This window comes from Populus trichocarpa, chromosome 10 (genome assembly GCF_000002775.5).
Source record: "Populus trichocarpa isolate Nisqually-1 chromosome 10, P.trichocarpa_v4.1, whole genome shotgun sequence".
NCBI lineage: Eukaryota > Viridiplantae > Streptophyta > Magnoliopsida > Malpighiales > Salicaceae > Populus > Populus trichocarpa.
The window spans coordinates 19909441-19921981 of NC_037294.2; the positions used below are offsets into that span (position 1 = coordinate 19909441).

At 35.1% G+C, this 12541-nt stretch overlaps 3 protein-coding genes across 3 annotated transcripts; 2 read left to right on the forward strand and 1 right to left on the reverse strand.

Moving 5' to 3' along the window:
* Positions 1-2160: 2160 nt before the first annotated feature.
* LOC7458600 (pectinesterase inhibitor) lies at positions 2161-4728 on the forward strand. The gene has a single exon (XM_002315208.3). The coding sequence runs from the start codon at positions 2298-2300 to the stop codon at positions 2826-2828; it is 531 nt and encodes a 176-aa protein (XP_002315244.1). The 5' UTR covers positions 2161-2297; the 3' UTR covers positions 2829-4728.
* Positions 4729-5566: 838 nt separating this feature from the next.
* LOC7458601 (aquaporin TIP1-3) lies at positions 5567-7141 on the reverse strand. The gene is made up of 3 exons (XM_002316272.3): positions 6892-7141; positions 6259-6509; positions 5567-6138 (listed from the first exon to the last, which is right to left on the reverse strand). Exons 1-3 carry the CDS (start codon positions 7022-7024, stop codon positions 5764-5766), a joined length of 759 nt encoding a protein of 252 aa, XP_002316308.1. The 5' UTR covers positions 7025-7141; the 3' UTR covers positions 5567-5763.
* A 2981-nt stretch (positions 7142-10122) lies between these two features.
* On the forward strand, positions 10123-12230 carry LOC7458602 (photosynthetic NDH subunit of lumenal location 1, chloroplastic). The gene is made up of 8 exons (XM_002315209.4): positions 10123-10302; positions 10401-10500; positions 10831-10914; positions 11003-11076; positions 11160-11282; positions 11362-11433; positions 11803-11899; positions 12033-12230. Exons 1-8 carry the CDS (start codon positions 10249-10251, stop codon positions 12134-12136), a joined length of 708 nt encoding a protein of 235 aa, XP_002315245.1. The 5' UTR covers positions 10123-10248; the 3' UTR covers positions 12137-12230.
* The last annotated feature ends 311 nt before the right edge of the window (positions 12231-12541 follow it).

Below are 12541 nucleotides of genomic sequence, written 5' to 3' on the forward strand. Positions count from 1 at the left end.
TAATTTATTTCAATTTGTGTTTGGTAAGTTAATATCGATTGTCTCATATCATTTTTTTGTGTCTTTTTTAAAATTAAAAATTTTCAATTGCATCCCTTTAATATTATATTGATTGAAAATTAAATTTATAATTTATTTTTTATAGTGTTATCATAGTCTATGACCCGAGTCGTGTATTTCATGAGTTAACTTGAGTTGACTTATGTTATTTTTTTTTAAATTTTGAACTATTTTTTTTTATTTTTATCTTACACCATTGAGTTTATTAAGAATTGAACTTCTTAATATATTTTAATTTGTTTTATATTGGGTTATCATGGTTTCATGACTTTGATCGTAGATTTGAAAAATTAACTTACGTCAATTCAAGATATTATTGTCTTGATATTTTTTTTAAAAATAATTTTTGATTTTTTCGAGTTAAATTATATTTTTATAAATTATATATATTATATCTAAACTCACCAAATCAAACTGGTGACATTGAAACAACTACAGCAAAGTTTATTTTTTTTAATTAGAAAAACATTAACGATATTTATTTTTATGTTAAAAGACATTAATGTAGATAGTGTTAAATGGCGTCTATATCTATCATCTACCACTGAATCTGCCTTGATTTCCCTTTCCTTTGTTTTGTTTTCCTTTTATGGCGTTGAACCCGGCTGGCCGGCTCCATATCCCCCCAGCGAATGAACGAATCCGCCATGGATTTGGACAATTTCCTCCGTCAACTCTCCAGCGAAAATCTCTCTCTTCTTTTATGGTGTTGGATCGGTCTCTCATTTTTGTTTCCTTGTTAAAATGATACTCTTACCAATTAATTCTGCTATTCATATGAAAAGAAGCACAGACAAACAAAAAAAAAAATGGAGGGGAGGGGGGCAGAGGAAGTTGGAATTTATGGTCATAGATTTGTTTCTTAATTGTATATATGATATAAAAGATTTACCTTAACTTTTTCATTGTTATTTTTAATCTTAATAGAATAAAATAAATATTTTATAATTTGGTTATCATTAATACAAATATTAAGATGACTATTGGGAATTATGGTTTTGATTTTTCTATGAAAATAAAAATAATCTTTCTGTATTTTTTTGTTTTATTTTTATAAAAAAATTATTTTCTGTTTTCAATAGATAAATACTTTTTATTTTTTAATTAAGAAATAAAAAACGAGAAAAACATTGAAAATAAAAGAGAAAAATGATTTTCTGTTATTGAAAAACTCTCTGAAAATGTTGGGTGTGATTTCAATGCAAGATTTGCTATATATCAAATTCCATTTTTTATAAGTTGTTTGGGATGACTTTTTATTGTAATTAAATTTAATTATAGTGTTTAATTTAAATTCAATTAAAAAATAAATTAAATTTAAATTCTTAAAAATATAGAATTCAATTCATTTTGTTTTCTATATTATCATCGTAATCTTCATCTTATTTTTTTCAAATGTCCCTTAAAAATTGGTAAATAAATATTTTTAAAAAGTTAGTTTTAATATTAATTTTTTCTTATTTATTGCAAGTAAATTAAAGAGGTTGACATTTCATTTAATTTTATACTATTTTCAGAGATTAAAATTCATTTTAAAATCAATTTTTGACACTCAAATGATCTCAAATATAATAATTCTTTAAAACCTTTAAATTAAATTCAATTTAGAGTGTTTCAAACCTGTTATACATAGATTCTAAATATATTGCAAATATACATGGAGTGTATATGTGTGTGTATTTATTTACAGATATTTTCCTATTCATGATATATTCCATCATATTTTATACACTGGTAAATCGTTTTTTTTTCATATATAATAAATTTTGCTCAAAAAGATATTTATCATGATAGTTAATTTTAAAAGTCCTGAAAATGACTAATTAATGAGTTTCATTTAGGTACTGTATTGCGAAAATAAACAATAAAATGTTGAAATAACTCTTTCCTATTATTTCCACGAAATAAATGGAATATTTACACCTCACCCAAAATCAAATGTTTATGTTCTCAGTGAATTAGTTTAATTGGGAAACAAATTAAAAATAAATTAAACAAATTAATTATAATCCAAACATGGAAACTGAAACGGATTTGCCATGAATTAAAATCAAAGCCCCATAAATTCATTGTCATTTACAGCTTAAAGATCTTCGGGAAACGATATTCAACGATTTTTAATTCATATCTTGAAATAAGTAGCCATTTTTCAATAATGCTGTTATAAAGGGCGAGGGATTTGCCATCGTACACATCCGCACATTCAATTTCTTGTTGGTAGAAGGGGGGAAAAAACAATGAATTTTCTTGCCTGGCTTCCCCTTTTCCTTCTAGTCAATTTCTTGCATCAACCTACGACGTTGGTAGGGGCTGATCTTATACAAGAAACTTGCCAGAAAACCAGGTACCCTGCTCTTTGCGTGAAAACCCTAAAGTCAAACCCACGAAGCTCTACTGCTGATGCCAAAGGACTTGTTCATATAATGCTAGAAGCTAACTTGGCAAATAGTAAACTTACTTTGGCCACAGTAAGCAAACTGCTTAAAGAGTCTAGTGATAAAGCCTTGAAGAAATGCCTCGACGTGTGCGCAGAGGAGTACGACACGGCTGCCAATGATGATTTTCCTACTGCAATACAAAGTTTAGAGATAAATGATCTTGGCACAGCAAAAATTCATGTAAGCGCTGCTTTTGATGCTCCAGGGAACTGTAGAGACACATTTTCGGAAGTTCCAGGCGTTCAAGCACCACCTGATTTAAGCAAGCTGAATGATTATTTTGAGCAGCTTTCTGTAACAGCTCTCATAATGTTAAACAATCTCGGTTGATGCAACCTTGTTGCCAATAATACAATGTTCCATGCACGGCCACCGAGCCCTAGAATCAGAATAATTTCACTTTGTCTTTAGGTCAAATATTGCACTGGTTCATGTTCATTTAAACGCAGTCATATTTGATATTTAGCAATATTAATCGTGATTATCTACAATTAATTACTTTCTTGCTCTGGGGCTTCGGTTCGTATCCATGTCTGAAATAGACACGTCCTCTCTATTTCTCCCATTGCACTGTTGGACTGGAAAATAAGGACTTTCTCTCTAGATCAGTTCTTTATATGTTATATATAATTAAGTGACTTTAATTTTCTTGTTTAAATGAACATGAACAAGAAAATATCGTAACAATATATATATATATATATATAGCTTAATTGTTGGCAATAAATAATATAAAATTTCTTGTTAGCATTTGTACATATAGAAAAAACAGTTTATGATATATAAACGAATCTCAGCTGCACAAACATTTTAATTAAAGAGCAAGTGGGATGAGACTAAGTCCTCCAAACTAACGTCAAGCCAATTGCTGTGCGATGCTTCTCTTGTGTTTACTTTTTTTTTTTTTTAATTTACCAGATTGAAAGGTAGCCCAAAAGCTGTGCTTCGAAAATGTGAAATATTTATGAGAAATTAATTCAAGTGTATGAATTTTCTTTTATTTATTTATTTTTATAAGAAGTTATAGGATTTTTTAAAAGGGCACCAACAAAATACAGGCTTGTTTCTCAACAAAATTAGTGCCTAAACATATGTTCAGGTATGGATTATGCCATTAAGCTATGGTATTATGCCTTTAATTTCAAAGTCCGCAAATAACAGTACAAGAAGCTGTAGAAATCCAAGCGGCTGCAATGGATAGCCAGCCACAAGATTCCGAGTAAACTTTTGATGAATGTCATATGCAATTTGATCAAACCCGAGGAGTTGACATACATGCATTCGGCTTGCAAATGAATGGACGGACACCCAATCAGACATCATATCCTTCATCGATATTATAAAAGTGTTCATAGTCTAAAACTGGTTAAATTGGATGGATTTGAAAATCAAGCAGATGAAATACTCTTCGCAGAACGTATAGGAAAGGTTGTTACTACTGAGGCACTGATCCTAGCATCATCAGATGGGATTTGCTTGCAAGGTTTGACTGAGGTAAGCACAAAGCAGAACGGTACTCACAACTTGGAAGCGGTAGCGCCCCTGTCATGTGAAAGGAAGTGTTCTTGCAAATTTGTGGAAGTTCAGGATATGAAGGAACTGTATATCAAACGTGTTCATATGGCTCTGTGAAAACAATTTCTGTACACTGTTAGACTACTTTTCAAGTTAGCCACCTATTTTTAGTCCATGATGCCCTGTAGAATCTACAAGGCAGAGGTTTATTCTTGTAAACGATGAGGGCACTGGTTTGTCTGAACAACACTATATGACATGGTTTCCTCTATGTTGTCAGAGTTTCAGTTACTCGAGAGTTAAGAAGTTGAAAAAGAAAATTGCGCTGATTTGTTATGTTTTGACATCGAAGAAGGTATGGTGCTTTAAAGCCTGCCCCTGGCTTTCTATATGTAAATATTAGTGATTGATAATCTGTTCTTGTTTCACTTTCTGAGTTCTGTTATTGGCTTCTACTTGTTTTTTTTTTTACTTGAGCTCATTTTGATATGCCATCTATTATGATTAACTTTGTCCAGTATGTTAGCCAACAAAAGAAAGAAACTTCCAGGCTAAATGATTGCAAAGAAATGAAAAACTTCCATTGATTCAAAAAGCGAAAACAATCTAACCTACTGACATGAAATTGGTGGAAATAAGAAGAATGCAAACGCCTATTATAGCAAAAGTAGCAGAAATCCAAACTTTTACCCTTCCTTAACCCGAAAGAGGAGAGATATTTGTATCAAGGGGTTTAAATTCTTTAGAAATCGTTAATAGGAAGTCACTCATGTCCACCACTGCCAATATAGATGTTTTCATACAATGGCAGCTCCGATCAATGGACCGGGCCAGTAGAACCACTGATGCACCATCAGAAGCATCAATTGATAAAATGTTGGCACCAACTATGAAGCCCTTGCAATAGGTGCAGTTATGCCCAAACTTCCTCTCTTTGGATCCTCTGCCGTGGCATACAAGGTGTAGACTACTCCAGAGGTCACCACAATCTCACACCTGATGATAGAACATATTAAATAAATAAGAAACGAATGCAAGCCGTGTCCATAGGTCCAGTATGTTATTTTTCATCTTGATGGAGTCAAATCAAGAGGATGAAATCCTCTCGGCAGAACGTACAGGAAGGGTGGCCACCGTTGAGCTCACTAATTCTAGCATCGTCAGGTGGGATTTGCTTGTGAAGTTTGACTTACGCATCTTCAAACCAGCCAAAGAAGAACAGAAGACACAACTTGGACGTGGCAGCACCCAGCAACCTTAAAGTAAATGTTCTTATAAATTCGAGGAAGTACAGGATATGACGGAATGATGTCATCGTTTCGTGCTTAATGCCCTGTTCTTGTAAATTGTCATGTTTTTCACTTTCTGGGTTTTGGTATTGGTTTCTTACTTTTTTTCACTAAAGCAATTCTCTGATATGATTAAGTTTGTCCAAGGAAGTCAGCCATCAAAGGAAAAAACTTTCATACTAAATGATTTCATAGCAAACAAGATATGATTAAGTTTGTCCAAGGAAGTCAGCCATCAAAGGAAAGAACTTTCATACTAAATGATTTCATAGCAAACAAAGCATTTCCATTGATCCAACAGGGAAAAGGCAATTAAACAGGGTACCATCCACTTCTATAAAATAAGTGGAAACAAAAATAATACAAACAGCAACATCAAAACTACCAGAAATCCAAACTTTATGCCTCCTTAATCTATATGGGGAGAGATACTTATATTTCAGCATGGGATGATGCAGTTCTTAGAAATCATTGGTGGGAAGTGGCTCATGTCCACCACTGCCAATGAAGATGTTATCATAGACAAGGGCAGCAATGGCAGCACCGATGAATGGACCAAGCCAGTAAACCCAGTGGTTAGTCCAAGTCCAGCTCACAACAGCAGGACCAAAAGAGACAGCTGGGTTCATGGATGCACCATCAAAAGCACCACCAGCTAGGATGTTGGCACCAACAATGAAACCAATTGCAATAGGTGCAATAATGCCCAAATTTCCCTTCTTTGGATCCACTGCTGTGGCATACACTGTGTAGACCAGTCCAAAGGTCATCACAATCTCAAAAACTAGCGCATTCCATGCGCCAACCCCAGATGATAATCCAAAAGCTGGAGTTTCCTGCAGTAGAAAAAAAAATTAGAATGGTAACAGAACCTATTTAGGCCTGCTAACATGTCAAGTATTCTTGGTTGGCATTAAGCTGATAAGAAAATTTGTACGCTCAAGTTAATCTCTTACCAATCCACCAGTGGCAAATTTAAGTAGCAAGCAAGCAACAACAGATCCTAGCAACTGAGCAATCCAATACAAAATGCTCCTCAACAGTGTGATATTTCCGCCAATAAGTGCACCGAAGGTCACAGCCGGATTCACATGACCACCAGAAATGTTAGCGCCAACCGAAACAGCCACAAAGAGTGCGAATGCATGGGCCAGTGCGGCAGCTACTAGACCAGAAGGAGTAGTCGAAGCATTGTCGGTCAACTTGTCTGCCAAGATATCAAGCCAATTAGTCCTCGTCAAGCACGAGAAAGCAAATATAACTTTATCATCCCACTACCACAAGTGAGCAACTTATGGGGAAAAAATGCATTTCTTAATTTTTTTCATTTGGAAATTAAAACAAAACCATTTTAATTTTCAACCATTAGTTAATTAAATCAGCTTACGTGGTGATAATATTACTTTGATTGTATCATTATATTACCAAGTGTCACCTGGTCATTCGATGAACAAATCTTATGTAATATTAATTATTCCAAAACATTAATGATTTAATTAACCCATCGTGTAATTTGATCTTTAATCCAAATATGTAAATAAAGTTAATTGCAAAACAATAAAAACATATAATTAGAGTTGATATCTTACTGAAAGCCATGCCAGATCCTGAACCGGCAAATACAAAAATAAGCATGGAGATGAACTCCGCCAATGCAGCCCTAAGTGCATCTGGGTGGCTTGCCTCTCTAGGTGTTCCAAACGCTATTCTATTGATAGGCATTTTGATGAATCTGAGCTTAGTTTCTACTTTTGCTCAAAGCCCGAAGCACTGTGTTTGATTTTTTAGGAGCTCTGTTGTTGCTGTTCCTTCTTTAATAGCTGGTCTCGAGTGACACTTTCCCTTTATATATACCTGAAATAACGGCTAAAGAACTGGTCCAACCGGTTACCCGGTAAAACCACGGAGGAGGAGCGGAGAACCATTAGGGAGGGGCACTTGATTAAGGCGAAATGACGGTGACTTTACAGCTAGTGAATGCGACTTTTGGGTGGATAAGATTGTAACACGTTTGTGGTGGAGATTGAATGTAGCTTGGCGAGAGAGATCTGGAATCGCCGACCAACAGAGGTGGCTGGCGGGCCCACTTGCCTAATGGTGTCCTACGTTAGTGCCTTGTCACTAGCTAAGATCTTATTATCTTGTGGTGTGGTTACCGCGATTTGGACGGCGAGATTTTCGAGTTGGGACGTGGACCGACCTTTGAATATTCAAAATCAAATGTGGGTCGTTTTAGGTGATGGGCTTGTGGGACCTTTTTTTCGGGCCTATCAGTATTACTGTTGGCTGACTGTTTTTAATGTCTTGACTCTGAATTATTATTGTTTTTATTCTTTTGGGTATTATCGGTGGAAAGGGAACGTTATGAATTTATATCGACAGATTTTTTTATTTTTTTATATTTTATCTGGATGGTCACAATAATCTCGAATTAATATTCAAATATTAAAAATTAAATAACTTCTTGTTAAATCTTGAGTTACAATTTACGTCTAAATTCATATTTTATAGAAACTTTTTTTCCCTCGTAAAATATGCATGTTTATATCTATCTAAGCATATAGTTTAAACTCTCGAGTATATTTTTTATTTTATAAAACTGTATTTGAATAAAAAAAAACTTATAATTATGTTTTCACTTTGGTTCCAAACATCATTAACTTATACTGTTGATAAAGTAATTAACACGTGGAAATAATAATAAATTAAGGGGTCCAACATCAATAATTTGCACCATCATTGAAGAGCAATCGGAAGAAAAGGCGTGGAAGCAAAGAACTCAACCTTGCAAATCAATGCCATGTAGGAGTGGTCCTCTTGGAGTCACCATGCTAATTGTCTCTCGAACGTAGATTTTGTCTGAGGAATCGGATGAATGATGATCGAGCCCAGAGAACAAGATATATACAGGCGTTGATTAGTTCGGCACTAGCGTTTATATATACTCAAAGTCACAGAGGTTTTCTTCTGTAAGCTTCGATGCTAGCAAGTGGGATGAACAGAAATCATAGGACCCCACGTTTGAAAATCCGTGTGGTTGTTCACAGTAGGAGATGGAGGAGATCGACGACTTGGATTTCCCAGCAGGGTAAAAGAGAATTATGGAGAGGAACAGTGCTTGAAAAACGAATATTGACTGGATAGCGATGAGTGATTATTACTTGCACAAACTTCTGTTAAAGGGTTGATTATTATTTTATTTTTGAGGTGGTTTTATTTATTTATTCTAAGGCGATCACTGGTCTATATATGATTTAATTATAGCTTAAAACTACAACTTGGAGTTATTAGATAAGAATTGATATATAATTTATATTATTTTGAAGCCGACAGAGGCATATGATAGTATATGTTAATCCATTAATTACTAATTATTTATATAAATCCAATATAATCTTAAAGATTACGCTTGGTGGCTAGCTGGTGCATATATCCCATATTAGATAGTTTTTAGGCTGCCATCTAATTAAATAATCCAAGCACCTAATATTTAAACAATTCAAAAGGACTAAAAGCTGGTCGACTTTTAAAAACTATCCATGCTGGACGTTGAAGGCGCCACGTGACAACACAGCTTTCCCTTTAAAATTTGTCATTACATCATGCACAAGCCTCAGCGCAATATATCGGTGGTGATTGTGAGTGATGTAGTTGTTATTTTTAAAATATATTAAAATAATATATTTATAATTTTTAAAAATAATTTTTGATATTTATACATTAAAAATATAAAATAATTAATTTTTAAAAAATATCATTTGAAATACGTTCCGAAACCATCTCTTAATCTGGGTAATAAGCTTTATTTTCTGTTCTTGTGACGAGGTCCCATTTTGAAGTCAAGAAGCAGAGGCAGCCTTCAAAAAAATTTGTTTGCATATCACTCTCGTTGATTATTTTTATCATGTGATAAATTAAATCTATGAGCACCATTCAAATAATTATATTTTGTTTGCTGCCGGCAAAGGACAACATCAACTCTCATTATTGGACCGACCATTCCTTTCTTGCCCCAAAATTTATGTGTCGCCTCCATCATCTCCCATCACTCGCCATGATTGAGATTCGTCCTTTCTTGCGTTCTTCTAGCTGCTTCGTCTCTCCATTGTCACCAACTTTCCACTGAAGAACTCCACTACTGACACCACTGGATTTTGTCACAAACATTTCTGTGGGCTGGGCTCCTACTTGTGAGCCCAAATTCATACACAAAGCGGGCTAACTGCAATAATTTTTTTTCCCACCCCTCTAGCAATTTATAGTTTTAACCCTAAGACTAGAAAAAACATTAAAGTTTAGCCCCTCAAGAAGAAATTTCCTAATTTAGCCCCTTAGATAAATCTTCTGCTCCGCTAGTAGGTGAAAGTTGGCTTAAAAATATTTTATAGCTAACTTGTAATAACAGTCTTCACTAGAACATTACTTCTCAAAACAGAAAAAAAAATAAAAAAAATTCATTATGCTTAAAGAGACCAGCTCTGCATGTTTTAAAAGCAAATTTTTCGAAACCCAGCAAGATGAATGGCAATGTCAGTGAAGGTAAGCCCATTGGTAAGCCCATTAAATTCCTCCTCTTTCTTCGTGATCTAAAACATATGCAATGGCCGTGGCCTTGTCAAAGAATCTCTCATGTCGGTCCATGGTCCTAAGGCCTTTGAATTGTATTAATCCAATAGACTAAAGCCCAAACACATAATCCATTCGGTATCATCACGTGCCCATCACGTGAAAGAATCGTACACAGTCACGCTACCTGTACTATCCAATATCCATTCATTATTTTAATGCAAATCCAAAAGGGATAAATACCCCCAAAAAAAAAAACAGAGAGGGAAACTATAGCCTCTACATGACCACAGGCTGCATATCACATCAAGAACCAAACCACACTATCCAGTATTTATCACCTTATGAGAGGCTATAGCTGCTGCTTCTTGTAGTCAACAATGGCAATATCTTCACTCTCATTGAGTTGGGCTTCCACTACCTTATCCCAAAAGGTCAGTGTCAATTTTCTCCTCACATTACTGTTCATCTTCCTCTCGCGTGTTTGTTATGAAAGCTAATTCTTGTATTTTCAATCTCTCCATTTTTCCAGTTAAGTGTCCCTGGTTCAAATGAAATATTGCCTAGAGTAGCAGCATTTTCTGGCAATAACTCTGTAACATGCACGGCAGAGGCAACCTTCAATGAAGAAAGTAAGATACCTTTTTAAGTATTCTCTTCAAATTCACTGCCTGTACCATGGTAGAGTGTGTAGAGTCAGACACCGTCTCAACACGGGAATCGTGTTTGTTGTCCACTGGAATCCACATCATCACTCATGAATTTGACTTCACCTCCCAGTATTAGGATATTTTGCATGAACAATGCGAATCATCTACGAGTTATCTTCCTAATATATGAGCACTGTCATGGGGTTTTCGAATAATTATTGAATAAACTTTTGTCTTATATTGCCATTTTATTGTAATCTATATAACCAACTCATCTCCCTTATGTTGCTCGATGCTATCCATGTGATATAGGCAATTGCAAGAGACGTCTGCTACTGCTAGGAGTTGGAGCACTAACGACAAGTTTAGTCCCAGCAAATTTCCTTTTTGCTGAAGGTAATTATAGACTGGTAGTTATCTCTATCTATTAGCGGCTAGTGTGCAAATGACTTGTTGAAGCTTTCTCAACTGTGGCACTGTGTAGAGATACCAAAGAACTACACATCTTTTGTGGACTTTGAAGATGGGTATTCATATTATTACCCCTCAGACTGGATTGTAAGTTATGCAATCATATGATACTGTGTAAATTTGAAGTTCAGCTCTCCAAGACTCAACAACCTGTCTTGTCCATTTCTTAGGATTTTGACTTCAGGGGACACGATTCTGCATTTAAGGACAGAACGAAGCAATTGCAGAATGTTAGGGTGAGATTTATACCAACCGAGAAAAAAGACATTCATGAATTGGGTCCAATGGAAGAGGTAGAAAGATTTTAATTTCATTCCCTTTTCATGTCATTAAAGCCTAAGCACGGTACTTGACATGCTTTTCTTATGTCAGGCTATATACTTTTTGGTGAAGCACAGGTATGCAGCACCAAATCAAATGCCAACCATATACAGCATGCAGGAGGTTGTATCCTGTCTATCCTTCCAGTTTATTGATTTCTATTAGCTAAAAATACTTCCTTCCTTCCAAATCTGGCTAAGATTAGACCCTCTTAATGCTTGCTGATTTCCTACTTCCTGCGCAAAAGATTTTAACTTGCTCTTTGCTCAGAAAATCAATGATCTGTCATTCTTCTGTGAAGTATGACAGTCACATGCAGCAAGAAATTATGAACGTGAAACTTTCAAATTTTCTTGAAAACCAGGTGTATAACTTCATGTGAATTAGCTTGTGATGATGGATTTTAGTTTGAGAAAAGTTCCAGCTTTTGGTCAGTGAAGACATTCTTTACTGGCACACTGAATCTCTTTGATGGCTTTATTCTGAATGCAGAAAACCGTAGAGGGAAAAAACTACTACACCTTCGAGTACGAACTTACATCTCCAAACTACTCAAGTGTTTCATTTGCAACCATAGTTATTGCCAATGGTAAGTATCGTATCACTTGAATTGTTACCATGTGCCGACAGAAGTGAAGGAAAACGTGTAAGAAGTGGGAAAAAGATATAGATGAAAGTGCTTTTCAGAATCTGGATTGTTCAATGGTTGTATCTCTGTACAGGGAGATTTTACACTCTGATAGTTGGCGCAAATGAAAGACGGTGGAGAAGATATCGCAGTCAGCTTAAAGTGGTAGCAGACTCTTTCAAGGTGCTTGACATCTAAAATGCTAAACTGGTTAATGTTGAACGAGAAATTTTCATGTGTAACATGTAAATACTTGGCTGGCAAATTTTTGGAATGAAATTGCTTTAATTTATTTGCTTGGTCTTCCCTTGGCTCTTGCCTTGGCAATAAAACTGATGATGATGATGCTATGGTGCGCGCCTCCATTTCTTGTCAATAAACTAGACTGCAATTGACATAGACAAAGGTGAAGCTACAGCCTACATGAACACCGAATGATTGATATAAAAACTCGTGGAAAATGAAATTGTCCAATACTAGGTTCAGGGCCGGCAGGCTGTTTTCAGAATCAAATCAGTCAGACATCTGAAAAACATGACAATCCTGGTAAAACATTCATTACGATGTAATGAGCAGTAGGTAAATGCAGAAAGTGAAATTCCT

Excerpts from the sequence above, each read along its gene's own strand:
- LOC7458600 (XM_002315208.3), top strand. The coding sequence starts at position 2,298 with ATGAATTTTCTTGCCTGGCTTCCCCTTTTCCTTCTAGTCAATTTCTTG.
- LOC7458601 (XM_002316272.3), bottom strand. The coding sequence starts at position 7,024 with ATGCCTATCAATAGAATAGCGTTTGGAACACCTAGAGAGGCAAGCCAC. Across the intron at positions 6,510-6,891 it reads AGGATCTGGCATGGCTTTCA|ACAAGTTGACCGACAATGCT; the intron begins GTAAGATATCAA and ends ATATCTTGGCAG. Across the intron at positions 6,139-6,258 it reads AATTTGCCACTGGTGGATTG|GAAACTCCAGCTTTTGGATT; the intron begins GTAAGAGATTAA and ends TTTCTACTGCAG.
- LOC7458602 (XM_002315209.4), top strand. The coding sequence starts at position 10,249 with ATGGCAATATCTTCACTCTCATTGAGTTGGGCTTCCACTACCTTATCC. Across the intron at positions 10,303-10,400 it reads CCACTACCTTATCCCAAAAG|TTAAGTGTCCCTGGTTCAAA; the intron begins GTCAGTGTCAAT and ends CCATTTTTCCAG. Across the intron at positions 10,915-11,002 it reads AAATTTCCTTTTTGCTGAAG|AGATACCAAAGAACTACACA; the intron begins GTAATTATAGAC and ends GGCACTGTGTAG.